The 26,364-nt window shown below is 47.1% G+C and overlaps 1 protein-coding gene and 1 long non-coding RNA gene across 2 annotated transcripts; both read right to left on the bottom strand.

Annotated features, from left to right (window-relative positions):
- Window positions 1–1,133: 1,133 nt before the first annotated feature.
- On the bottom strand, window positions 1,134–19,976 carry LOC310890735 (zinc finger CCCH domain-containing protein 11A-like). The gene is made up of 10 exons (XM_083853062.1): window positions 12,915–19,976; window positions 12,354–12,547; window positions 12,015–12,134; window positions 11,109–11,232; window positions 9,821–10,664; window positions 8,706–9,312; window positions 7,906–7,968; window positions 7,113–7,647; window positions 5,097–6,762; window positions 1,134–4,680 (listed from the first exon to the last, which is right to left on the bottom strand). The coding sequence occupies exons 2-5, from the start codon at window positions 12,405–12,407 to the stop codon at window positions 10,561–10,563; spliced, it is 402 nt and encodes a 133-aa protein (XP_083709188.1). The 5' UTR covers window positions 12,408–12,547; window positions 12,915–19,976; the 3' UTR covers window positions 1,134–4,680; window positions 5,097–6,762; window positions 7,113–7,647; window positions 7,906–7,968; window positions 8,706–9,312; window positions 9,821–10,560.
- Window positions 19,977–20,032: 56 nt separating this feature from the next.
- LOC310890737 lies at window positions 20,033–24,391 on the bottom strand. Its single transcript, XR_014577285.1, has 3 exons — window positions 20,907–24,391; window positions 20,377–20,435; window positions 20,033–20,169 (listed from the first exon to the last, which is right to left on the bottom strand). It is a non-coding gene; the product is annotated as an uncharacterized lncRNA (long non-coding RNA).
- Between the last annotated feature and the right edge of the window lie 1,973 nt (window positions 24,392–26,364).

Here is a 26,364-nt window from a genome sequence, read left to right as displayed (position 1 = left end):
GAAGCTCTAGACACATCCCAAAGCCAAAATGCAATCCCCAAACACTACAGAAAAGCCCCCAAACACCAGACACAGGCTGCAGAAGTCTACAAGCAGGCCCCAGCCACACCCGGATGCAGACCCCAACTGTCCACAAGCAGCTCCCAACCCACCCCCCCCCATGAACTGGACCCCCCCCCCCCCACCACCCAGATGCATGCCCCAGGCCCCAGGCCTCAGCCCCAGCCCCCACACCCCAGACTCAGGCCCCAAAGGTGTACAACCAGCTCCCAACTGCCCCCCTCAAAGGGAGGCCCCAAAGCCTGCCAGAGGACCCTAGAGCGTACAAGCAGCTCCCAACCCCCCCGGCACAGGCCCCAACCCCCCCCCAGACACAGGCCCCAAAGGTGTACAAGCAACTCCCCATCCTCCCCAGAGGCACGCCCCAAAGGTGTACAAACAGCCCCAACCCCCCAAGACCCAGACCCCTACAGCGTAGAAGCAGCTCCCAACCCCATGCCCCCAAGGCACATGCCCCAACCCCTCCCCCAAGGCAGGCCCTAACAGTGTACAAGCAACTCCCACCCCCCCCCAGACGCAGGCCCCAAAGGTGTACAAGCAGGCCCCTACAGTATACAAGCAGCTCACAACCACCCCCCCAAAGGCAGGCCCCAAGCCCCTCCAGATGCAAGCCCAAAAGGTTAAAACCAGCTCCAACCCCCTAACCCCCCCCGCCCCGCGCAGACGCAGGCCCCAAAGGTGTACAAGCAGTTCCCAACCCCTCCAAGGCAGGCCCCAAAAGTGTACAGGCAGGCCCCTACAGTGTAGAAACGCTCCAACCCCCCCAGCTTCCACCTCGAGGGAGGCCCTCCCCCCCCAGTATACACGAAGCTCCCAACCCCCTCTCAGAGGAATGCCTAAAAAAGTATACAAGCAGCTCCTAACACCCCCCCCCCCAAAAGAGGCAGTCCCCAAAGGTGTACAAGCAGGCCCTCAAATCCCTTAGGTGTACAAGCAGGCCCTTCAAATCCCTTAGCCCCTGTGCCAGCTTTATTGGCGAGCAGCGAGGCTGGGGGGGGAGGGGGGCAAGACAGCCTTAAATAAAATAGAAATATAAAAAGTGTTATAAATGGCTGTTATAAATCCAAATAGGATTACAATCAAAGTTTACAATTTATTAAACGAATAGAGGCAAGCAAGCAGCGCTGGGTGCGCCGGGAGTCTCTGCTCCCCCAGGACGCACGCCTGTTACGTAAGGCGGCTGGTTTTGATGCTCCCAGGCTAATACATATTCATTACTACTTCGAGAAGAGGCAGGGTTATTAGAATTGGTTTCCGGAATCCGAAACCCCTCCCAGGGGCGCCTGCGTACCGGTCTCTGGTGGTCTCTCGGGGCTTGCTCGGGCTGAATGCTGGTTGTCTTCCTCTCAGGCTTTTGTCCTTCAATTGTCCTTCAGCTCCCCCTTCCTCCTCGTTTGGGAGCCTCTGCGCCGGATTTCAGAAACTCTAGCAACATCCCCTGCAGTAGTCAGCACTTTTCCCTAAAAACCCCTTTGTTCTCTTATCACCTAGACCCGGGCCTCGATGGTAACCCTTCAAATCCCTTAGTGACACGAATTGCTGGACCATTCCTTACAAAAGGAAGGATAAAATATGTAGAGGAGCAATGGCACCCGCGAAAGCCCGGCGCCGCGGGCAGAGGCAGCGAAGGTTGACGGCAGAACAGTGCTCGGTTTGAACACGGAGAGGGAAAGCGAGGGGAAGGTGGCCGAAGCCGGCCGCAGTCTCTGAGCTCTCCTCCTCCTGATTGTTTTCTCTCAAAGCCATTTCTGTCTGTGTGCGGGCACCCGGAGCCGGCAGAAGTCCCCGTGAAGTCCTTCGGCAGGACGGAGGGCTGCGTGGGCTCCAGTGAGAGAGGGAGTTAGGAGAATCTTATCAAGTAGAGATAGAGCGCTGACAGCGTTAAACTAGGATGCTACTTAGTGTCTTTGCTAACTATGGTGCATTGTGCCAATTAACTAAAGCAAGAAGCCTTGGGCCCCTTACCAAGGTCAGTCTCCTAATAAGAGAGTGAGCCTGTCTTAAGAAACTGGGAGAAACTGGTCTTGCAGATGGACAAGAGCCAAGGAGCAACTGAGTCTGTGCAAAGACAAGAGGTCAACTAGCGGTGACGAGGAAGAGTCATCAATCTTCATGCCCACGACCTCCCATGCTGCCCAGCGCTGAATAAACATACCTACTTTACAATCTCACTGATTGTGGAGTCCCTTTTCCGCAAGTCACTAGCAGCGGTTTCTTCCGCAGAGGTTTTCCCAGAGCCGCTTCAAAGCTCCCCTCGCGGAGCTGGGGCGTCGCAGGGGATCGTCAAAGCACGCACGCGTGCACACACACACACACACACACACACACACACACACAGGCGTTGTTGTCCAAACAGAAAGTATTTACAACAAATTCGACAAGCGGTTTTCCTCTGCCAGCAGCAAATGCCTGAGGGCCCCTACAGCTTCACAAATCATAGCACAAAGAGCCTAAAGTTCCTCTAAAATTTAGGGAAATGATTCAAAATAGATCTGCTAGGGGAAAACGATCACTGGCGGCAGGGTACACAATACACGCGAGTCTCAGCTCTCCTCCGCAGGGTCAGTGCCCACGCCCAAGTGCGACGCTGATGGCACCCGAACATTTGCTGTAGCAGGCAGCAGAGCCAGCAGCTCAGGGGAGCAATTTTAAAAACCAGGAGGCACTTAAACCAACCCTTAATTGACCCAGTTACTGCAGGAGAGTCCCGACTACTCGCCCTGGAGTCCTACTGTCACCAGCAAAAAGCACCAACCAAAGCTTGGGGGAACTTTGGTACAGCACAAGAGAAGGGAGTGGGGGTAGCGTAGCCGTATCGCAGAGCTGCTGCTTTTCACACCATTTTATCATCCCTGATAATTGAAAGTAAGGCCGGGTGGGCTGACCCCACCACCACCACTCCTGGCAGCATGTTTGGTCCACAACGCTAGAATAATTATTTTGCTCCCTCCCGCCCCTACAGCTTCATCATCTGAAAAGATTACAGTCAAAACAATGGCATACACAAATAAAAGTCAAGAGTTGACATAGTAACTCCGGGATTTGGGTATCAACTGTCCGAGAAATCAGAACACTCAGGCTTCACAATGTGCCCAACATCGAGCTGTGCCAAGGGGGGGCGGAAGGAAGAAGCTTTCCGTTTAAGCCTTCAGAGCATCGCTCCATCACTACGTCAATTCACAGCCACCACAGCGTGCCGATGGACATCTTTCTGTGCCAAAAGAAACAAGTGCTTTGTCCTCTTGATATCAAAGGTAGCCACCTATAGTTACGGAACCATGCACAAGACCTTAACTCTGACCAGCAGGAAAACTTAGGACAACTGAGTGCAGATCCTGCCAATTTCTACCAGTTCCAACTGTGCTTTAAGTCTCATTGCAAAGCCTCAGTTAGAAAAAGGATCACCTCAGGGTATCCAACAAGAAGAAGAGTTGTTTTCTTTTTTTTCTTTTTTTTTTTTTTTTTTTTAATATACCATAGGACTATGCAGTTCAATCATCAATCATCTTGGAAAGCTCAAGGAGGAGGTCATCCTCATCTTTCCCTGGGTCCAAGTCGAGCTCGGCTTCCAGTATGCCGTCTGAGAGTTCCCAAAGTAGCATCTCTAAATCCTCGTCTACAGATACGGGCGCGTTGCCTGTGGAACTCAGCCGGCGTGTCCTTGCTTCTTCTAGCTGGGAAGAAGCTGAAGTCGAGCTTGAGAACTCCATTGGCTCCACGGATTCTGCCTGGCTTCCAAGATGTGCTTCAGGTCTTGGCAGAGCAAGGAAGAGAACAATCAGTATATGCCATTTCTTAATGGGAAATCCCTTTTCTGCAAACCGGCTCTTAAAACCGTAGCCAACCCCGCCTGCACTTCAATCTTACCCAGGGATTGTTATTCAATTAACCCAGGGCTACATTTAGAGCCCAATATATTAGCAGGTACATTTTTCAGTTTGGGGGTTTCTCTGTGAAGCCAGAGCACCCGGAGTCTAGCAGAGATGGTTCAATTTTTGTAGCAAGAGGCACTTTGCCACCTTGCTTAATTTTCCTGTAAAAATGTTAAGAAGTCTCCATCTGCAAATATCTGTTTACTAAGTTAGTCATTTTTCCCACGGCACACTCAGCAGAGTTTGCTCCCCACTACAGGAAGCTGATCTGCAGCCATCACTTCCCTCTGCTCTCCCTGCACTCTTGTCACCTTGTATGTTTGTTCGGGTGGCATTCTTGAGGACCAAAAGGCAGAGGACACTACTCATCATTTATCACCTCACGAGGAAGTAGAAGAACTTCACCTCATCCTCATTTAGGTATTCAGACAGAGCAAGAAGTCACTGGAAAGCTGTACCGACTTGCAGCATTTAAAGAAAGTAAGTCTAATTAAGCATTCCTGCTAGCTGCTAGAAAGTCATTTCACGTGACTTATTTATCTTATAAGATAAATAAGTGACTTATCCTCTGATGGATTTGGGCTTTAATTATCTCAGAACCCTCCTTTTTTCCCCACCTGTGACAGAACTTATGTTTCACTGGGGATATACACCGATTGAGAAAAAGAACAAGTTGTGGTCATCACCTGTTTTGGGGATTTTCTTCAAGTCTGGTGGCTGGGACGTGCTCCAGCGTGGCTGGAACAGCCTAGAAAGCAGCAAAACAGTGTTTAGGACTCATGGGTAAAAGATTCCTTGCTAGCTTTTTCCTCCATGCTGCTTCTCCTCTGGCATTGCGGAGCCTTAGCCAAAATACAAAACCAAGGTGCTCCTGAAGAAAGTTAATATTCACTTGGAGGTTACTAATGATCTTGTGTCTTTTAAGAACACAGCATTAATGGACAAAATCCTCCACACCAGAGAAATCACAGAATCACAGAGGACTAAGTAAATAGTGCCATTAATCTAATAAATATGGAAGGGTACTACAAGAATTCTGTAGGCAGCTACTGGATTTAAAAGGAAACAGAAGGCCTGTAGAACATTTGAGTTTTCCATCTTTTCTCCTAGAGGAGGGTATAAATTTTACAAGGGATCCATTTCTGCATTAGCCCCTGTCCTTACCATAGCTGCTTTTTTGGCTGGAGGTCCCATTGTGTCTGCATCGGAGGCAGTCCGTGGTTTCACAGCTGCTACAGCAGAGGGAAAACTGCCAGGTGCCTTACGTTTCAGTGCCTTCTTCTTGGGGGAAGCGACTTTCCCATCCCAAGGCTTCGCAAACATGTTAAAGTTGGCTAGAGTAAAAGGAAGAGAGAACTGATACAGTCTTGCTCTGCCTCATGAAAAATCCACGTTCTCTTCCTCATTTCCACGGCCCTTCTACACAGTTAACTGTATTTGGCCAGCAGAATTACACTGCCATTGCCTGGATTCTCAGCAATATCTTCCACATAGTAAACTCCGTCTACCAACAATCCATACAAAGGAACAAAGAAAGTGAATGGCTACAGTAAATCATAATCCAGGACGAGGGAAACTCAGACACAGAGCGATCCCAAGTGCAAGCAATACTCTAAGACGTTGTATGAAGTCTAGTAAGATTCACAAATGTTGACAGCTTTTGTATTTAAAGTCTTGCTCCCTCTAGGAAAGGAAAAGCAGCAGGTATAGTAAGACAAGAGAGTGTATGCAACTGTTGTACCAGCTTCCTCTCCCCTGCAGTGATGTCCCACAAAATTTATTAAGTTGTTCTACAAAATCCAAATTTGTAGAGTCATATTCTAGTCTCCCATTCCTGACCTAACGTCTGGCTGGCAGGAGAAGAAACGAAAGAAAGCTGGGTACTTGTTTTCTTTGTGTGTTTATTTCCTCGTGTCCCGTGAGACAGAGAGAAAGGCTACAATGTGCAGTGCATGCAGCCTTTAAGCCCTCCTTATCTCCCTCACACAATCTCATTTTACAAAGTTGATATAATCTTAACAACGAGGCCTTTGATCCTCTGTCATTTTTGACAGAAACTGGCCCCCCACATTAAGATGCTGATGCATGCTTTACAAACACATACACGTGTCAAGCTAAGCAACACATGCCAAAGAGGAAGGTGAACTTGAACTCAACACAGGGAGGACTTCATACCATAAACAGATGGCAGAAAAAAACAGAATACCAAAATTAGACTAAAAAGCCCCTCAATGTGTTAATTTTCTAGTGGGAAATACAGAATACCATCACGTAATTAACGAAAACAGACATGGTTGCACGTTCTGGCCCTTCTTTGCCTTTGAACTTTGTAGCCTTAAACTCTTTTATCCTCCGCATTGAAGGAAAAAGCAAAGCAGATCCTGAGCAAATGGAACTTGCTCAATATGGGAAGCACCTCACCGGGGCAGGTATTAAAGCATCTTATTACCTGATAGCTTTGTGTTCCATAACGATTTCTGCCCGGCTGGGGCAGGTCCAGGTTGTGCTGGGGGAGCTGGCACATTTCCTCCACTCTGCTGCATCCGCAGAGCTTTCTCGCGCTTTATTTCTTCCAGGGTTTTAACACGCACTTCTCCTTCTGGCTTGGCTTTACCTGCCGGCTCCTTCGACTGCACTTTGCTGGGCCCGGAAAGAGTGAGCACACTCTGCTTCTTGGGCTCACCCTCAATTTTTGCCCCTGCGCTGGGATCTTTGGTTTTACCATGCCATTCAGCCTGGGCTTTGGCTTGACTTTCTCGAAGAGCTCTCTCACGATGGATTTCCTCCAGTGTTTTCACATGGATCTCTCCCTTTGGCTTAGCAGCCTTCCCTGTCATCATCAAGAAATGAGAAGCACCAGCATTTAAAGAGAGTCCAACAATAGTTTAAGTCTCCAAAATTTGTCACAGTACTAAGGAAAACTAAGCCTGAGCGTTCCCAATAACCCATCTTAGGACAATAGCCTAACATTCTCCTCCTCCTCTGAGCCACTTGTTGTATTTTGAAGACCAGCCCTATCCAGAGAGAGTTGCTACACAGAAATGCTAGTTTACTTGATTACTTTTTCAGACTGCATTTCAAATTCCTGCTCCCGGCAGTGGCTCTATTCTAATTGTATATGATGGTTCACAGAAGCAGCTTAAAACCTTGACAAGGCACAAGCGGAAAATAAACACACACCTAGAGGCAGATTTCTGATAGTGGCTGTCAGAAGAGCTTCAGCACTCGAGCGAGAGGAACCAGTTCTTTGTTTTCATTTGAATTCCTTTTTAGGGCTGTATGAAAACGGTCTAAGTTCACGGAAAGGAAGAAGGAGAAAGTATATTTAATAGCCAGTTGTTACCTTTCGCAGTACTAGTCCGTTGAGAAGGTAATCCTAGTCTCTCCTTCACAGACTTGGGAACTTGAACTGCAAAACAGAAAAAGACCAAATTAGGGAGGCTGCATAAACGTCAACTTTGTGTTCACATTCGAAAACAAGGCAGGAAAGGTAACTTTGAATCCCGGTGATTAAGACCTCAGCCAACATGCAAAAAGAAACATCGCAGGAAAAGGACAAACAGAGAGCCTAAATACAAAACCCGTGAATCACATCCAGATGCCTGTTTAGTAGCTGTACCTCTCTTTGGTGCTTTGTCAGCATTTCCCGGAACCTCCACCTTCTTCCCCAGCCTTTCAGCAAGGCTGCGCTTCACGGGAAGGGCGCTTACATCAGCTTCAGACAGAGAAAACAAGGAATATTTTAAGAACATTTCTTTGCAGGAAGATTTGAGAACAGTCAACCACAAGCTTCTATTTTTCAAGCATATTTTCATAAAATTGCCTTTCAGCTGCTAAATGGTTTTTTTGCCATTTCTGCAGTCAACACAGATCTCCACTGCAACGCATTTTCCTCTCACACGTCAAAAATACTCTTCGATGCAGTCATATAGAGAAGGCGGCACCTAAATAACAGCTCATAAAAAGTTCTTACCCACGGAGGCTTTCCGTTTTCCTTGTTTCTCAGCAAGATCTAGTCGAACCACAGGTTCCTCCCCTAAAACAAAAGTAAAATTTTTCTATTTCATAGAGACCAGTAGCCAATAGAAATAGTATACTGTTAGCCCATGTCCAAAAAAACCCAGCAAGACACTGTTTTGACAGCTAAACCACACAAACTCATATTACAACTATAATTAACTTAGAAAAAGTATCCATAGTCTCAGTGTTTGCCTCAAATTCCAGCTGAATGTAGTCGAGAATGAATCTGAGTCTGCTTGACAGCTATACTTTGTGCAGAACAGAGCTGCATAAGCAAGCAGAATATTATTAGGTACCAATGCTGAGAAATATTCCTTTCTAAGGTGAATGTCTATGAGTAAAAGTACTTCTTCACTTCTTTCCCTTTCAAAGGAATTTGCACAACTCTAAACAATATAATTTATACACAGACTCCTATCGCACTACTGTCCACACGTGCCACTGTCAGCCTCTTTAAAGCTTCAGAAATTGCTTCTTACATAGCACTGTCCTCTAGAGCTCTTTCTTCTCGTTACTCTCCTGTTTTTCAGTTATCCCCCTATTTGCATACTGACACATTTTTTTCTTTCTCCTGCTACTGCACTTAACCTGAGCACCAAAGCTTTCCAGTACAACCAGGGACTTTCAGCATAAAAGCATGTTTTGAACAGAAGGCGGCAGCACCAGGAGGCTAACAGGGGTGAATTGCCTTCCTTCTTGCTTAACCTTCCAGTTTAGGAGTAATGAAATCAAAACAAAAGCATGAATTATTACCTTCCTCTGTAGACAGTGTCACAGTTCTCACCACTGTCCGGACATTTTCCTTTTCCGGAGCAGGAAAAATCATAGAATCGACGGGAGGAAGAGAAGATCTTGAAGGACCTTCTGCTCAGAGCAAGCAAAACATAAGGAAGTTTACCAAACAGAAAAAACTATCACGAAGAACAAAAAACTGTAATTATTCATTACTGTCAAACATACAGTGACCAGAGCATGCAAATAAGAGAGGTGACTAATTTGCCTCTGGTTGCCCTTGGAATTCCCATCTAGAATACCAGCTGGCTGAGAATCAGGTTGCTCGATGCCCCCAGCTAAACATGGAAGTCCATCCCTCAAGCAGCTCCCAGCCACCATCACCTGCCATTCTGAAGCCAATCAAATTTCACTTCTTTGGCAAATAGTTGGATTCACCAAAGCATAGCCAGCTACCCGGTATTACTGGAAGAATTTTTTTTTGAAAGAAAAATCATCACACAGGATGAAGGTGAAGAGGGTAAGAAAGTAGGGAATATTAACTCACCACCGTGTCTCTTAGTTTTTTCCTTCATTTTCTGCAATTTGATTTCTTCAAGTGTTTTTATTCCAAAATTCAGACCGTCCTCTGAAAACAGAAAACAGTTAATGAGACTAAGGCTTAGAGGCACTCACTGAGGACCACAGATCCTCAGGCTTCTTAGTGCTCAGGAACTTTCAGAAGTATTTAGAATAAACCCTGTCAACACTCCTCACAAGTGAAACAACCATAGAATCAATGGCATTTTGCCCCTCCTTTCACCCTTCAGGGTAAAAACTGTAGTTTTAATTTTAATCCATTTACGTGATATTAGATCCCTCTATCGTTAGATATGGCTTTCAACAGTGGTTGCCAGGCTGCACGTGCAGCCATTTAAACTCCATGCTGTGACCCTGTTTTGTTCTCCAAAAGGAAAGAAAAGGAGTTCAACTTTCTGACCCAATGGGCACATGATGGTATCAGGGAGAAATGAGATCATGGAAATAACCGAGTCCATTCAGCACCCCTACATTCTGTTGTGTTTTTACGCCACATTGCTTTTGAGTTAATTGTCAAGTTCTCCTTCCGATTTATCCTACTACAGGTGCTGGAATACCTTGTTTAGCAGTAGTAGCACTGGCTTTCCGAGTGGAAATCATCCGTAATCCATTTTGGCCTTCCTCAGCTGGTTGCTGGACGGGAGTTTTAGTTTCTTCTCCTTCCGCAGAAAGCTGGTCTGAAGGGGAAAAATCTATTCAGTTATGCATAGGCCAGATTGTTCGTGATTATGTAGCTCATGCAATGACACTTCAGTCCATGGTTCCTATAAAAAAGCTTTTTTTTTTTTTTTTTTTTTTTAATACAGCTACACTGACCTGATGAACTCGTAAGTAGACTACCCTAGGACAAAACATCTAGGACTCTAGATTCTCTCTGCAGCTTTAACTACTACACAACATATTACTCTTCAGACAAAAAAAAAGGAATTTCCTTCCTAGTTTCACATAGAGCTTTACACAACAGACCAACTAAAGCCAAGAGTGGTTCTAAGCTTTCCTCCAACATTTCAGGTTCTGTCCACTGACTGCCAGACAAAGCCACCAGTGACCTGACCAGACTGCCTGCCCTATCGCTAGTCAGACCTCAGGTCATCTGTGATTTATACATTGATTTACAGCACAAATTCCTTCCAAGAACCAAAGACTTACACAATCATTTACAGCACAAATTCCTTCCAAGAACCAAACCATGCTCACCATCATCATCTTCATCATCATCTGCAGCATTGATTACAACTGGAGGGTGTGTAGGGCTTGGGACATTTTCCGAGTTTTCCACTTTCATCACCCGCCTTAGCTATGGAGAGGGATTGGACTGGACAGAAAGTTTGTTTTGCTGCAGTGACATCTGAGCCACTTTCAAATCATCGTCCGCGGACTCAGGCGGACTTGGCAGTGTAGCTAGAGGAAGAGGAGGATCATCAGTAATATGGCAGTTTAAAACTTTGACCACAATGCACGAAGATGGTAGCTAAGGCAGATAACCTGCACAGACAATGAATTCAGCATCTCCTTTTGCCCATCCCGCCACTGTTTACACCGTGAACAATGACTTGCCTTCAAACAACAACACATCTCCCTACCACCCAGCAGAGGACGAAACAACAGAAAGCAAACTGCAAGGCAAATATCACACAAAGCAGAGAGAAGCTGAGCATGAAAGCAGAAAACAAATACCAGCAGTACAGCAGCAGTACACTCGGTTTAGCTGACCACCTAGGACTGCAGACCTTTTCCTGCACTCACAAATGGACGGTTACCTGATGTCTCCTACACTATTGGCACCCACTAAGTAATATGCAAAATTAATTCTTCAATACTTAAAGAAAAAGGACCTAAACTCACTCTTGCTTGGTGGTAAGAAGACTCCATCGATGTAACGTCCCTTTGCGTGATGAAAAGCACAGTTGGCTTTCTGACAGCCTACTGGCTGCTTCTCCCAGTAGCAGGGAATCTCACCGCGCTTTTTCTGAAGACAGAAAGAAAGACAAGCTCGTGATAACATGCACCTAAGGTTTGCAAAGAGATGCACAGTTCCAGGTCACGACAGCGATAGGGCTGTCACAATACAGTGCTGAAACATCATTCCAAAGGTCAGTTTATCACGGAAGTATAGTATTTCCGGGCATATTCACAAAGTTTGCAGAAGCTGTAACCACTATGCACGTTTAGCCCTGTCATCATTCAGTTTGAGAAGACAGGCACTCTCAGACATCAGTTTAGGGTGGGTTAAACTAATACACCTAGGATTATACTAGGATTATTCAGAGGGAAAAAGAACATCTTAAATTGCCTACGTTAACTCTATCCAGAACTACTTCTTGGAGACTTCGTTCTTCTGCACCTTTAACTTTCCCCACTGCTTCCTAGCCCAGGCAGCTAGAACAGCATTATCTGAAGGACTCCGGGACACAAGAGACCTGATAGATCATTATCAAGCCTGCTCTCAGGAGGCTAGTACAGCCTGTTTATTACCCCCCTGCTCCAGCAGGTTTTAGCAGTCTAGTTAGCGGTTATTCTGCATCTGTTGAGACAATACTGTCGGCGTCTAATAAAAGAAAATCTTGCTAAGACATACCTAAGGCATTGATTTTATTTCCCTCTCCTTCCTCCCACCCCCTCCCCTGCTAACAGAAACCAGTGTAATTCCAAAGCAAATGACTCTATCCTGCAAAAGCACAATCAGCACACCTACAGCACTGAAAAATGCTTTTGTTGATTTATTTTGAGAACACATCTTTAGGCACTCACGTCAATTTCCATGTGTCTGAATCGGCAGACATTCCTGAAACAACGACCCTCCTGCCACAGCGTGCAGACTGTCTCGTTCCCCAGAGCAGCTTCGCAGTGGCGGAAGGAACAGTTGTCTCCCTGTAACCAAAAGGAAACCAACAAGGAAAATATAGTACAGCCTCAAAAACGTCCATGCTACTGCCTCAGGTTGCTACGATTGAATTCAGAATCTATCTGGTTATCACGTTAACCAAAGACCAGTGTGCCTCCTCCTCCTACTCTACCCCTTCCTGAAAAAAATGAAAAAAAAAAAAAACAAAAACAAAGCAAAGCAAAGCAAAAGAAACCCAGCCATACCTTGGTACAGGTAGAATAGAAATAGAAGTAGCAATCGTCTCCTTGTTTAGACATGCCGACAAGTTCTGATAACAAGCTCGGGTTCTCTCCACAGGGACTTCCTCTGCTCTTGGAGAGAGCTGTCTTCACCCTTGCTTGGGCTGAAAGTCTTCCACTGGCTTGTGATCAGTGAAATCTTCTTTTTAAAAGTAACCCTAAACAAAGTACCAACAAGTGAAAAATAATGAGTAACAAGCATTTTTCCAGCTTTCTTCTGTTCATCAAATTAGTCTCTTGAGGAGAGCAATGCCTTGAAATCAGCTGTTACGGGAACTAACACAATATTAAACTAAAGTTCTGTAAAGCTGCCAGGAGCTTTGTCAGCAAGTGTTCTCTTCCACGTCCTCAATAATATGCCTTGGAGCACACCTGGAAGCCTGAAAATGGAGTCACTTCTTCAAAAACCACCTGATCATACATGCAAGGCAATGATCAACTATGGCTACGAGTAACTTCTACAGAACGCAGTATGACGCATTAAATAGCATGTTCCAGTCACTGTGGGTCTTCGAGTTCACCTACCTGGACAACCTCAGCAAAGTTATTGATCTTCAAAGACTTCCAGTTAACTTCTCCTGGAGGCCGAACCAACACTGAATCCGTGAATTAATGATAAAGGGGTAGGAAGAATTTGCCTCTCCACTTTGCCAAGGGAACCTCTCATCCACAATTCAAACGTAGGATGTGCTTTTAAACAGCTTATAACTAATGGAGGAAGCAAGTCCATCTGAACACTCTCTCAGACTGGAGACAGCCAGGGTTAGTTAGCTCTTCAAAAAATAAAAACCAAAAAAAAACCCCCACAAAACAAAACAAAAACAAAAAAAAAACAGTGCATTTAGAGATGAACTCGTGATTCAAAGTGGCTGCAAAAATGAGGATCCATCTTCCACAGCCAGACAATTTGACTTTTTTTTTTTTTTTTTTATTCAAAATTCAGTATGTTCCAATCTCTGGTCTTCAAGATTTCTTCACCTATTAAGAAAACACTAAAACCTTTCCCCGTCTTTATTACCTGTACAGCAAAAAACACACCAGTGCATAGAAATACACAAATGTGCATACGCATACACACATATGTGTTTAGACACACACACGAGGAGTGAGTGATAGAAAGTTAGCGAGAGCGACAGTGGAAATCAGAAGTTTTGCCTTTTTGACACAGAGAGCGCGTAAAAACTCTCTCATTTTGAGGGAACTAGAAAAAAATGGAGGATCTACCAAATATTTTGATGAGTATGCCTTCGAGGCCAATGCTTTATACCATGAGTGATCTGGGGGCCAGCACACAAATATGCATACATATGTACATGCATACAGGATAAACATATCTATACACACAAGCGTGCACAGTATATGTTGTATGGTATCCATATGGAGAACAACTCGTAGCCCTGATCAGACACGTAGAGTTGCAATCAATTAACAGCAGGAAGACAGCAGATCAAGGATACAGCAAGCTTTGAGAGGCAGGGCAATGCTCACTTTGCCAGTGGCATGGCTGCATGATACCAAGAATTTTGAATTAGTTTGATTTTTTGGAAGCAATTTGTTTTCTTTCTGCGCTGTAGCAAATACCACAGGTTTGCCATCACGTGCTGTTCCCTAATCCATATATCCATCATCATCCATTGCTGCAAGATCATGAAAGGTTAGAAAAGATGACTAAGGTCCAATTTAACAGCCAATGATTTTTCAATGACCAGAGCTGCAACAGATTTTATTTAGCCACAAGCAGGTTTTTTTTTCTGATGTGAAGTCAGATATTTTGATTTTTTTTTTAAGACACTAAATGTCATAAAACCTGCAACCAGACCAGATAAAGTTCAAATTAGAGTGATTCTGAATCCTTTCATTAAAATGCTGCACATTTCTGTGCAAATTATTTCTGACTCTTCTGGACAAAAGCGGATGAAATAGTTCTTACAAATTAATAATAAAAGGTTGGAACCTTTTACTCACACAAACACTAGTGAATTTTCCAGGAAGTATTATTTTGGCAGGGAATTTTCCCAAATCTAAAGTAAAGAGGGGAAAAGTTGGGTTCTCGTATTAGTTGTTGGTTTTGACTGCTTGACAAAGGGAATAAAAACAGTAGTTAAGTGCAAGGTTTCCTTCTCTTCTTTAGTATTGAGAGGAATCGTCACTTCCGACCTTTAGCACCTTCAGAAACACGCTTAGTGCCATGCAGATTCCTCTGCATCTACTTCTAAAAATTACTGGTGCTCCTTAACATGGAAGTTGGACTTGAAATCTTTTCCAGATTGAGCTCTTTTGAATGCCCAAGGAGCTCATCATTTTGCTTGTTGCCTTCCATTTTCCTGAACAGACCCAGAACGCTGTTCAGGATATGAATGGATCTGGTCTAAGGAATGGGAAGAAAGCAAAAACCAAGGATACCTCACAGCCCTAAATGCCATAAAAAGTAGTCTCATTTTAAAAAAGATCTCCAAAGCTTTTTTTTTTTTTTTTAACTGACATCTGCCAATATGGCGATCCAAGTGCTGAACAGAAACCAACTGAACTAGCCCCTGAAAGCCTGAATAAAAATGAGTAACTCTGGTGCACTCAGCAGGTCTGTAATAGAAGTTGGCAAGAGTTTTAGATTTCTTTTTTCTCCAGGGTGCTAGTAAAGTTTTTGCGTTACGAGATTTTGAACTCTTTTTGTACAAAAGAATTACAGATGCACTACAGTCACGGTAGCTGGGGGTCTGGAAATACATGCCAACAAGTGTCATAAACTTTGCCTTTGCTGAAGGAAGATAACTAGTCCAAAGAAAACCTGTCTAGTTTGTTTTACAGGCTTGTCTTTCTCAGTATGGAACAAACTGACCTCCCTGGTCTAACTTTCCAGTTGGCTATTCTGCCTTTGTCCTGGAGAGAAGAGCAAGAAGGGAACAAAATATTTTTGCACTCCAAAAAATGCATTAGGGAAGGATTATCACACCTACCTAAGGGTAATTTCTTGTTTGTTTATAAAGCACAAAGTCTTTCTCTTGGACAGTCTCTGTTGCTGGCCTGTTTTGTGCCTTCCATTTATAATAAAGGTATTAAAGATGCTTACCCCGTTTTGGTGTTTTTTTTTTTTTTTTAGAACAGTGTAAGCAGACAGTCGGATGACAAGCAAGAAAGAACAGCATAAACTCCTTGTTGTGACCCTGCTTTTCAATCACCCAGCATCAGCCTGGCTGCAAAACAGTCTCCGCTGATTTACCTGCTTGTTAAAGCACCCCACAGGCTGCAAGTGTTGTGTGCTAGGTGTCAAACTATATTTAACGGTGCATAGGTAAACCATTCATCTTCCCATGGTCGAAGCACAGAACAGCCCCCTGCTAGCACAGCTCATCCTTGCTGTAACTGCTTTTAAACCTATTTGTTGGTAAGAAAAGAGCTCAGTACACCACCTTCACAGGGCAAAAATTCACATGGAAGAGCAGAAAAACCCAGAAGTGCTTCCTGAACTTCACGTTACCAACAGCACCATCGGATTTAGATCCTGGCCTGGCATCCAGGATGCACGGCCTGCAAGCACTGCTGCGATGTGGAAGTGCCAAGGCAGGTTTTTGGCCTGCCCTAAAACACTTTTTTTTTTTTTTTTTTCTTTAACAAACAATACAAAGAGTGTGCCAGGTATGCTGTAATGCCCGTGTGCCAGGTCAATAGAGGATATCCAAACAACAGAGGCGCTTCTCCTAATTTCCCGCGTGAAAACACTTTCACAGCGTTCTTTTCACGAAGAAACCCCTCTCTATCTTCTCCAATGCTCCAGGACCTGCTGCAGCTGCAGCGGCTGCGCTGGTACAACCCGCATCTTTGACAAATCTTTTCAACAGTTCTGCTTTACCTCGGCACAGTTGAGGTCACTCCTCTTCCTCTTCCAGCTGAGGAAGCAGCTTGCGGGCTCTGCCACACGGTCGGTGCAGAAGCGAAAGCTGGGAACACAGCAGTCAAACTCTCACTGCTAACGAAGCCACCAGGGCAGAGGGCTGACACAGACCCGCCAGAGGCGAACCGTACCCGCTCTCCCTCCCAGCTGCGAGGCTCGCCGCAGCAGCCCCGACCCGAAGCGCTCACAGTGCTTTGCTTGGTGATGTCACCGATGAGTCAGAGTCCCCAGATGAGCATCTGCCTTGCCACTCTTTAATGTTGGTGTTGTTTTTTGGTTGGTTGTTTGCTTGCTTTTGAAACTTATGCAGGTTATGGTAAACCTTCAGGTAAACCACAGATCAATGGGGAAGAAGTCCCACACGAGGGAAGGCCGTGCTTTTCTTCCAGGCAATGGCGCATGCTTTAACATGCTGCATTCGACAAAGAAGCTCTCTCCATTTTGCGCAGTGGCAACAGGCACGACTGCAACACACGCACGTGTAGGCAGCACCTGCAGGTCCCAAACCCTTAACCAATTTTTAGATAGCACCAATTTTTTATGTAGTTGCTTTCCCTTCATCCATAACCCCTTTTTTCCTTTCTTTGTATCGGGTGGCTCTCCTCCATTGTTCTCTCTGTCATTTTCCTCCCCAGTGTCTGAGCAGGCACTGGGAATCGTTTCCAGAGGAAGGGTACTGCTGAAGCTACAACATTTACTCTCAGGGAAAAGAGAGTATGTGAAAGAATACATACTTCCTTTCTTTTTCCTTTTTTTTTTTTTTTAAATCTCTGAAATCAACGCTGCGGCCTGGCAGCAAATAACTATGGGAGTAATGATGATTCCTCATCCTCACTGTAACGTTGTAGTTAATGTCATAAAGAAGCAATTTCCCCAGACAGTGGCCATTTGAGATGGGAAGGGGCAGTAAGAGGAAGTTTTCCTTAGACTAGCTCTTCCCCCAGAACACCTCGCCATCCAGCAACAAATTCAATTCACCTGCTCCGCCTGATCAGTCAAACGCGCGTCCGACTCCAGCACACGCCACAGCGGTGGTTCTGACGTGGTTTGAGAATCACCTATCCGCAGAATATCTCGGGTTTGTACACTCAAATAACGCAGTCTTTTCCAAATAAGGCCCAGAGCTCACACTCCGAGTGCAGCCTAACAACACCAGAGGGCCGGTAGGCTAAACATTCCCATCCTGGCAACAGGACTGACCCGGGCAACAGTAATCATCCCTTCTGCACTTTCATTGTGAACATCAGCATAAGGAAACAGAGACCTCCTCGATCCAAGTTTGAAGAAACAAACACAAAGGTCACCCAAGAGGGTTGTTTTCAGCAAACTAACGGAGAAATTAAGGTGACAACCGCGTGCATCCAGAGTTAGTCAGATCCCGAAGGCAGTTCCTTTGGGAAACGCAGGAGCAGCGCGCCAGATGACGGCTACCTTACAGCGCACCCCTCAGAGGCACTGCTACGAAAGGAAGGCAGAAGGTTGGAACTCAAAATAACTCGCAAGGCGGGTTAAGGGGGAAGCTTTAATTTCCTGAGCAGAACCTCCCCCCTGAAGGCAGCCCAGGGACTCTTTGCTTCCCTCGGAAGACGGCAGGGACGGAGGGACACAGGGCCAGATGGACGGCCAGACAGCCCAAAAGGCCTGAGCAAGGGCTGCGGAGCGGGAGGGAAGGGCAGGGCAAGGGGAAGGGCGGCCCTGGGCCTGACAGGGCACCTTGGGCCTAACCCCAGGCAGCAGCTCCCCGTCTCACAGGGCCCGCGGGGGGCTGCCTGTAACAGGAGATGCGGGCAGGTAAATTTTACAAGCACTGCATCACAAATACCCTGCAACACCTGAACTATTCACTGGGACAGCCTCCTTCCTCACCTCCTGAAAGCTCCAGCTGGCAAACCAAGGACAAAATGAAAGGCAGATGTGGAGGACCTCGTAAGATACTGTTTTGTTCCCTACGTGCCCACTGCTGGTGACACGTAATGCCTCCTGTTCCCAAACGACATTGGCACGTTACATCTTTACTACATGCTGAAAGGAACTCAGCAACTTGAACACAACTTAGAATTACCCATCCCGGCAGCAGGCTGTCCAGCTGAAGCTGCTTTCGCCAATCAAGTGTGTCATGCTGCCCCTCAAAGGTTTCTTCCTGGGAACGTCTGCTGTGACACTCCTGACGTATTACTTCTCGGAATGGCAGAACTGCGCTGGGTAGGCCCCACAGCAAGACTCGTATTTCTGTCCTTCCCTTTCAGGAAAGGATCTCCCACCTTGAATTTATTAATTTTCATGATGATGATACACAAATTGAAGTTTTGAAAAACTGAATGCTGATTAACAGATTTCTAGCACAGCCTGTGCATCAAAATTCATTTCTCTCCATTTAGGTAATCTTAGTTTCTGAGTTACAGTTACAGTCAAAATTTTTCTTCTTCGATTTTTTTCTTTTTCTTTTTTTTTTTTTTTTTGTGATCAGAAAAACGAGGGGACTGGCTGTCCCAAGTCAGCCGGGGAACTTCTCTTTGGTCGATGCATCAAGGAACTCAGCTCTCTTGGGGAAACTTAAATAGAAAAGACAGATCTCCAAACGGATAAAAAAAATAAATCAAATGATAAAAACCCAACCGACACATCTGATACCCCAGCTTATTGAACAGCACAAGGGTTTAATCTACAGGCTCTGTCCAAAGCAGCAAGAAGTGACAGATTTAATCTGAACCAGTTGCCCGCTCTCACTCTCTGATCTGGAGACGTTATTGGACAAGCATGCGTAGCAGTAACACTTGTAAACACTGGGTTACTGCACCACAGCCCTGAATCCCTCACGGGCCCACTAAGATACTTTTACTGACTGATCCACAATAAGCACTCCCAAAAAGATTCTCAACAAGTTAAACCCTGTTTAGAAAGAATCTGAGGAACCTGTCACTGCAGCAACAAAGGGCTGCAATTGCATGCAAAATCTCCAACACCCTCCTTAGCACCCTGCTAGCTCAAGGACTGTGTGGGGCTTCCGTGCCCTGAACGAGTCCACCCTGGCCACATAATGCAGATGTAATGGTCAAGAAAGCACATAGCGTTATCGAAACTTATCAGATCCACAGCAAAAAGAAAAGCCCACGCTTCTATATTTCTCCTCCTTCTCCATTCACAGAAGGAAGAGACTGAAAACAAGCAGATTTGTGGTTTACATTTACAGTTAATGTGAAAAATGGCTATTTGTGAAATACATCACGTATTGTTTCAAGCTACAAACAACTCGCTCCCACAAAGGAAGGACTTTTGACCTCAGCATGCAACCCCAGTTACAAATAACTTCCTATCTACCAGCGGGCCGCGTTCCCCTGGCACTCAGTCACTCCGCAGCACGGCAGCCACCTTTGTTCTAAGGATGGCAAATTCTACTTAGAAACGCTCTGTAGAAGAGTGATGCTGTCCCCTTTTAACACGATCCGGCCTGCAGCACAGAGAAGGGAAAGAGGGGATTAGAGAGAGCCCAGAACCTGAGAATAATCTCGTGTTTTCAGAAAGTGTTTCGTGTGGTTGAGCAGGGTTTTGCCCATCACGCAGAGTGCAGGCCGCCTGGTATTACACGTTTCAAAGACCAGAACTGATCTCAGGCAGGGACAGATTCTCCTTCATTCAGCAAAATCAGCAGCTCAAAAATCATCAGGGACAGAGATGTAGCCAGGAATTGCTCACTGAACTTCAACAGCAAGGCTCGTCACACGGTTGGTACCTCTCAGTGCTGCTACCTAGAAGGCTCACCCGGGCAGGTTTCAGACCGCGCGTCACTCGGGTTGCACAGACACACGACACACCCAGCTGTTTCCTTGATTTTGTCTTGGAGTGAATCTCCTCTGCGTCGTCCAGCACCAAATTCACGTACTCGTCAAAGCCCTAGAAATCGGCAACAGTGGCAATTAGTTCAGCAACAACACGAACCATCGTCAGCTTTGCTGAGCCAGGCTGGACAATGAAGACTAATTGTTAGAGAAGCACGATTTCTTTTTTCCCTTGGGCTAGTTTTTCTTGACAAGAAAAAATAGGATTGTGAATGAGGGAAAACAAACTAACGACGTAACGTGGGGTCGTGCTGACACTCACGATGATGCAGCCTTCTATCCGCACGTTCACTTGCTCAGCCACACCTGGATCCTCGAGCTCTGCAGAACGAAGGAGGAGAGTAAATTGGAACACAAACACCGCGAGCAGTTTTGTTCTCTCTCGTGTGTTCAGAAATACCCGCTAACCATAGCCGCTAGAGCTCCCAAACACTCCAAGGAGCAACTCTCAGGGGCAGTTTCAATTAACAGTCTGACATTTTAGAGTCTTATATGACTGGGTGAATACTACACGTTTGCTGAAGGACACGTTTCCAGTCACAAGGGAACACTCCTGCACGCCCGGCTGCACGATCCCACTCCCGTTAACACGAGGGCGAAACGCCGGGCTGCGCAGCAGCTCCTTGTACCCACCAGCACGCCGCACAGCTCTCCATTCCCCACAAACCTGCCCCGAGCAACGGGTGGGAGCCGAAAACTCAGCGAGGGAGATCCCCGGACCCTCCCCGCTCCCCCCACCCCCCCCAAATCCCCATCCCCATCCCCTCCCCGTCCTCTCCCCGCGCTACTCACGCTCTGCAGGTAGCGGAAGATGAGGTTCTGGGGCGCTGCGTGAAGGGCTCAGCACGGGGACAAGAGCTCCAGGCCCGGGACAAGGCCTCAGGACAAGGCCTCAAACCCTGCAACGAGGCCCCAAGGCCCCGGGACAAGGCCTCAAGGCCCGGGCCGAGACCCCTGAGGCCGGGGCCGCCCCCCACCTGCTCCCCCGTCGCTCCCCGGCCGCAGGAAGGCTACGATGGGCTGCACCATCACCTTCTGCCCCTTCTGGTCCTGCCCGCGGTACGCCATGGCTGCCGCCGCCTCGCTGCTCCCGCCGCCCCTGCTGGGCCGCCTCCGGAAGCCCCTGAGGCCGGGCGGGAGCGCGCAAGGGACGCTGGGATGCTGGAGGAGCGTGGGGGGCCGCTCTAGCATGCCGGGAGGACCGCGTCTCTATGGTTGCAGGCAGGGGTCCCTGCGCTAGCTTTATTGGCGAGCAGCGAGGCTGGGGGGGGGAGGGGGGCAAGACAGCCTTAAATAAAATACGAATATAAAAAGTTTTATAAATGGCTGAGTCCCAAATAGGATTACAATCAAAGTTTACAATTTATTAAACGAATAGAGGCAAGCAAGCAGCGCTGGGTGCGCCGGGAGTCTCTGCTCCCCCAGGACGCACGCCTGTTACGTAAGGCGGCTGGTTTTGATGCTCCCAGGCTAATACATATTCATTACTACTTCGAGAAGAGGCAGGGTTATTAGAATTGGTTTCCGGAATCCGAAACCCCTCCCAGGGGCGCCTGCGTACCAGTCTCTGGTGGTCTCTCGGGGCTTGCTCGGGCTGAATGCTGGTTGTCTTCCTCTCAGGCTTTTGTCCTTCAATTGTCCTTCAGCTCCCCCTTCCTCCTCGTTTGGGAGCCTCTGCGCCGGATTTCAGAAACTCTAGCAACATCCCCTGCAGTAGTCAGCACTTTTCCCTAAAAACCCCTTTGTTCTCTTATCACCTAGAACCGGGCCTCGATGGTAACCCTTCAAATCCCTTAGTGACACGAATTGCTGGACCATTCCTTACAAAAGGAAGGATAAAATATGTAGAGGAGCAATGGCACACGCGAAAGCCCAGCGCCGCGGGCAGAGGCAGCGAAGGTTGACGGCAGAACAGTGCTCGGTTTGAACACGGAGAGGGAAAGCGAGGGGAAGGTGGCCGAAGCCGGCCGCAGTCTCTGAGCTCTCCTCATCCTGATTGTTTTCTCTCAAAGCCATTTCTGTCTGTGTGCGGGCACCCGGAGCCGGCAGAAGTCCCCGTGAAGTCCTTCGGCAGGACGGAGGGCTGCGTGGGCTCCAGTGAGAGAGGGAGTTAGGAGAATCTTATCAAGTAGAGATAGAGCGCTGACAGCGTTAAACTAGGATGCTACTTAGTGTCTTTGCTAACTATGGTGCATTGTGCCAATTAACTAAAGCAAGAAGCCTTGGGCCCCTTACCAAGGTCAGTCTCCTAATAAGAGAGTGAGCCTGTCTTAAGAAACTGGGAGAAACTGGTCTTGCAGATGGACAAGAGCCAAGGAGCAACTGAGTCTGTGCAAAGACAAGAGGTCAACTAGCGGTGACGAGGAAGAGTCATCAATCTTCATGCCCACGACCTCCCATGCTGCCCAGCGCTGAATAAACATACCTACTTTACAATCTCACTGATTGTGGAGTCCCTTTTCCGCAAGTCACTAGCAGCGGTTTCTTCCGCAGAGGTTTTCCCAGAGCCGCTTCAAAGCTTCCCTCGCGGAGCTGGGGCGTCGCAGGGGGTCGTCAAAGCACGCACGCGTGCACACACACACACACACACACACACACACACAGGCGTTGTTGTCCAAACAGAAAGTATTTACAACAAATTCGACAAGCGGTTTTCCTCTGCCAGCAGCAAATGCCTGAGGGCCCCTACAGCTTCACAAATCATAGCACAAAGAGCCTAAAGTTCCTCTAAAATTTAGGGAAATGATTCAAAATAGATCTGCTAGGGGAAAACGATCACTGGCGGCAGGGTACACAATACACGCGAGTCTCAGCTCTCCTCCGCAGGGTCAGTGCCCACGCCCAAGTGCGACGCTGATGGCACCCGAACATTTGCTGTAGCAGGCAGCAGAGCCAGCAGCTCAGGGGAGCAATTTTAAAAACCAGGAGGCACTTAAACCAACCCTTAATTGACCCAGTTACTGCAGGAGAGTCCCGACTACTCGCCCTGGAGTCCTACTGTCACCAGCAAAAAGCACCAACCAAAGCTTGGGGGAACTTTGGTACAGCACAAGAGAAGGGAGTGGGGGTAGCGTAGCCGTATCGCAGAGCTGCTGCTTTTCACACCATTTTATCACCCCTGATAATTGAAAGTAAGGCCGGGTGGGCTGACCCCACCACCACCACTCCTGGCAGCATGTTTGGTCCACAACGCTAGAATAATTATTTTGCTCCCTCCCGCCCCTACAGCTTCATCATCTGAAAAGATTACAGTCAAAACAATGGCATACACAAATAAAAGTCAAGAGTTGACATAGTAACTCCGGGATTTGGGTATCAACTGTCCGAGAAATCAGAACACCCAGGCTTCACAATGTGCCCAACATCGAGCTGTGCCAAGGGGGGGCGGAAGGAAGAAGCTTTCCGTTTAAGCCTTCAGAGCATCGCTCCATCACTACGTCAATTCACAGCCACCACAGCGTGCCGATGGACATCTTTCTGTGCCAAAAGAAACAAGTGCTTTGTCCTCTTGATATCAAAGGTAGCCACCTATAGTTACGGAACCATGCACAAGACCTTAACTCTGACCAGCAGGAAAACTTAGGACAACTGAGTGCAGATCCTGCCAATTTCTACCAGATCCAACTGTGCTTTAAGTCTCATTGCAAAGCCTCAGTTAGAAAAAGGATCACCTCGGGGTATCCAACAAGAAGAAGAGTTTTTTTTTGTTGTTGTTGTTTTTTTTTTTTTTTTTTTAATATACCATAGGACTATGCAGTTCAATCATCAATCATCTTGGAAAGCTCAAGGAGGAGGTCATCCTCATCCTTCCCTGGGTCCAAGTCGAGCTCGGCTTCCAGTATGCCGTCTGAGAGTTCCCAAAGTAGCATCTCTAAATCCTCGTCTACAGATACGGGCGCGTTGCCTGTGGAACTCAGTCGGCGTGTCCTTGCTTCTTCTAGCTGGGAAGAAGCTGAAGTCGAGCTTGAGAACTCCATTGGCTCCACGGATTCTGCCTGGCTTCCAAGATGTGCTTCAGGTCTTGGCAGAGCAAGGAAGAGAACAATCAGTATATGCCATTTCTTAATGGGAAATCCCTTTTCTGCAAACCGGCTCTTAAAACCGTAGCCAACCCCTCCTGCACTTCAATCTTACCCAGGGATTGTTATTCAATTAACCCAGGGCTACATTTAGAGCCCAATATATTAGCAGGTACATTTTTCAGTTTGGGGGTTTCTCTGTGAAGCCAGAGCACCCGGAGTCTAGCAAAGATGGGAAACCAACATGGCCTCCCGGAAGCCCAGTGTCCGAGAACTACATCTCCCGGCATGCTCTGGGAAAACAATATGGACTCCCGGAAACCCGGTGGCCAAGAACTACATTTCCCAGCACTCCCCAGAAAATTGAGCCTCGCACCTTGCCGTAGGACGCCATTTTTTGCTCTGTTACATTACCGGTTTCGTGTTTATGGAGGGTTTTCCCGCCGTTTTGGGGGGTTTCCCCTCAATTTCGGGTTTTCAGCTCTCCATTTCAGAGTTCTTCCCCGCAATTTTGGGGTTCCTTCCCCTAATTTGGTGCTTCGCCCCCCCCCCCCCACTTTTGGGGTTCCCCCTCCATTTTGGGGATTCCCCCCAATTCCAAGCCCCCCACAATTTTGGAGGCCCCCACCATCCTTTCTTGGCCTGCCACCCTAATATTAAGGTTCTTTCCCCCAATGTTGGGGTTCTGACCACATGTTTGAGGTTCCTTCCCTTAATTTGGGGCTTAGCTCCCCGGGATCTGGGGCTTTAACCCCAATTTTGGGGGTCCCCCCCAAGTTTGGGGATTCCTCCCCAGGTCTGGGGGGGGTCCACATTCAATTCTGGAATTTCACACTTCCATTTAAGTCTTCTTCCCCCCCAATATGGGGGTTCGCCCACCCAATTTTGGGGGTTCCTCCCCTAATTGGGGGGGACACAACCGATTTTGGGGGGGACACAACCAATTTTGGGGGGGACACAACCGATTTTAGAGTCCCCCACCCTCCTTTTTTGGGTTTCCCCCAATATTAAGAGCTCTTCCGCTCAATTTTGGGGGACCCCACAATTTTGACGTTCCTTCCCCTAACTTGGGGCTTCAACCCTTCAATTTTGGGGGGGGCTCCCACCCTCTTATTTTGGCCTTCCGCCCTAATATTAGGCCTAACCCCTAAGAACCTTGACCCCTAACGCTATGGCAACCACAGATCTAACCCTAACCCCTACCCCAACTAACCCTAGAAACCCTAACCCTAAAAACCCTTACAGCCCTAACCCGATAAAATTTACCACACTAAACCCCTGAAGACTGTTCTGGGGGGTCCACATTCAATTCTGGAATTTCACACTTCCATTTAAGTGTTCTGCCCCCCCAATATGGGGGTTCGCCCACCCAATTTTGGGGGTTCCTCCCCTAATTGGGGGGGACACAACCAATTTTGGGGGGGACACAACCAATTTGGGGGGGGACACAACCAATTTGGGGGGTCCCCCCAATTTTAGAGTCCCCCACCCTCCTTTTTTGGGTTTCCCCCAATATTAAGAGCTCTTCCGCCCTATTTTGGGGGACCCCACAATTTTGACGTTTCTTCCCCTAAATTGGGGCTTCGACCCTTCAATTTTCGGGGGGGGTCCCCCCTTAGTTTGGCCTTCCACCCTAATATTGGGCCTTACCCCTAGGAACCCTGACCCCTAACACTACGGCTCCCACGGATCTAACCCTAACCCCTACCCCAAAAAACCCTAGAAACCCTAACCCTAAAAACCCTTACAGTCCTAACCCGATAAAATTTACCACACTAGACCTACGCCTAAAAGCCCTAACCCTAAAAATTAAGACCCTCTAAACCCTAACCCAAAACGTAAAGATTCTCAAAGCCCTAACGCTGGAGACCCTAACCTTAAAAAAAAAAAAATAAGACCTTAAAACCCTAACCCTAAATACCTGACCATAACTAAAACCCTAAGACCCTAACCCTAAAAACCCTATCAACACTAAAACCACAAAATACTTTAAAACCTTAACACACTAACCCCCAAACCCTAACCCTTATAACTCCAACCCTAACAACCTTAAAATCCTAACCCTAAACCCTGGAAACCCTAACCCTGAAACCCAACCCTAGTGCCTTAGCCCTGAAACCTTAAAACCCTAACACCCTATTAGAAACACTCTGTAACCAATACCATAGGCTCAGGCAAGTATCTCAGTGAGGTAGCATTTTTATTCACGATTGCAATGGCAGGCGTCCCAC

Source organism: Anser anser, assembly GCF_964211835.1.
Source record: "Anser anser genome assembly, contig: HAP1_SCAFFOLD_34, whole genome shotgun sequence".
In the NCBI taxonomy this organism is placed as follows: Eukaryota; Metazoa; Chordata; class Aves; order Anseriformes; family Anatidae; genus Anser; species Anser anser.
Note: the sequence above shows the minus strand (reverse complement) of the source record. Positions and strands in the feature narration are given on the sequence as shown.

Excerpts from the sequence above, each read along its gene's own strand:
- LOC310890735 (XM_083853062.1), bottom strand. The coding sequence starts at position 12,407 with ATGTCTAAACAAGGAGACGATTGCTACTTCTATTTCTATTCTACCTGT. Across the intron at positions 11,233-12,014 it reads TCAGACACATGGAAATTGAC|AAAAAGCGCGGTGAGATTCC; the intron begins GTGAGTGCCTAA and ends TTCTGTCTTCAG. Across the intron at positions 10,665-11,108 it reads CTTCTTACCACCAAGCAAGA|CTACACTGCCAAGTCCGCCT; the intron begins GTGAGTTTAGGT and ends CTCTTCCTCTAG.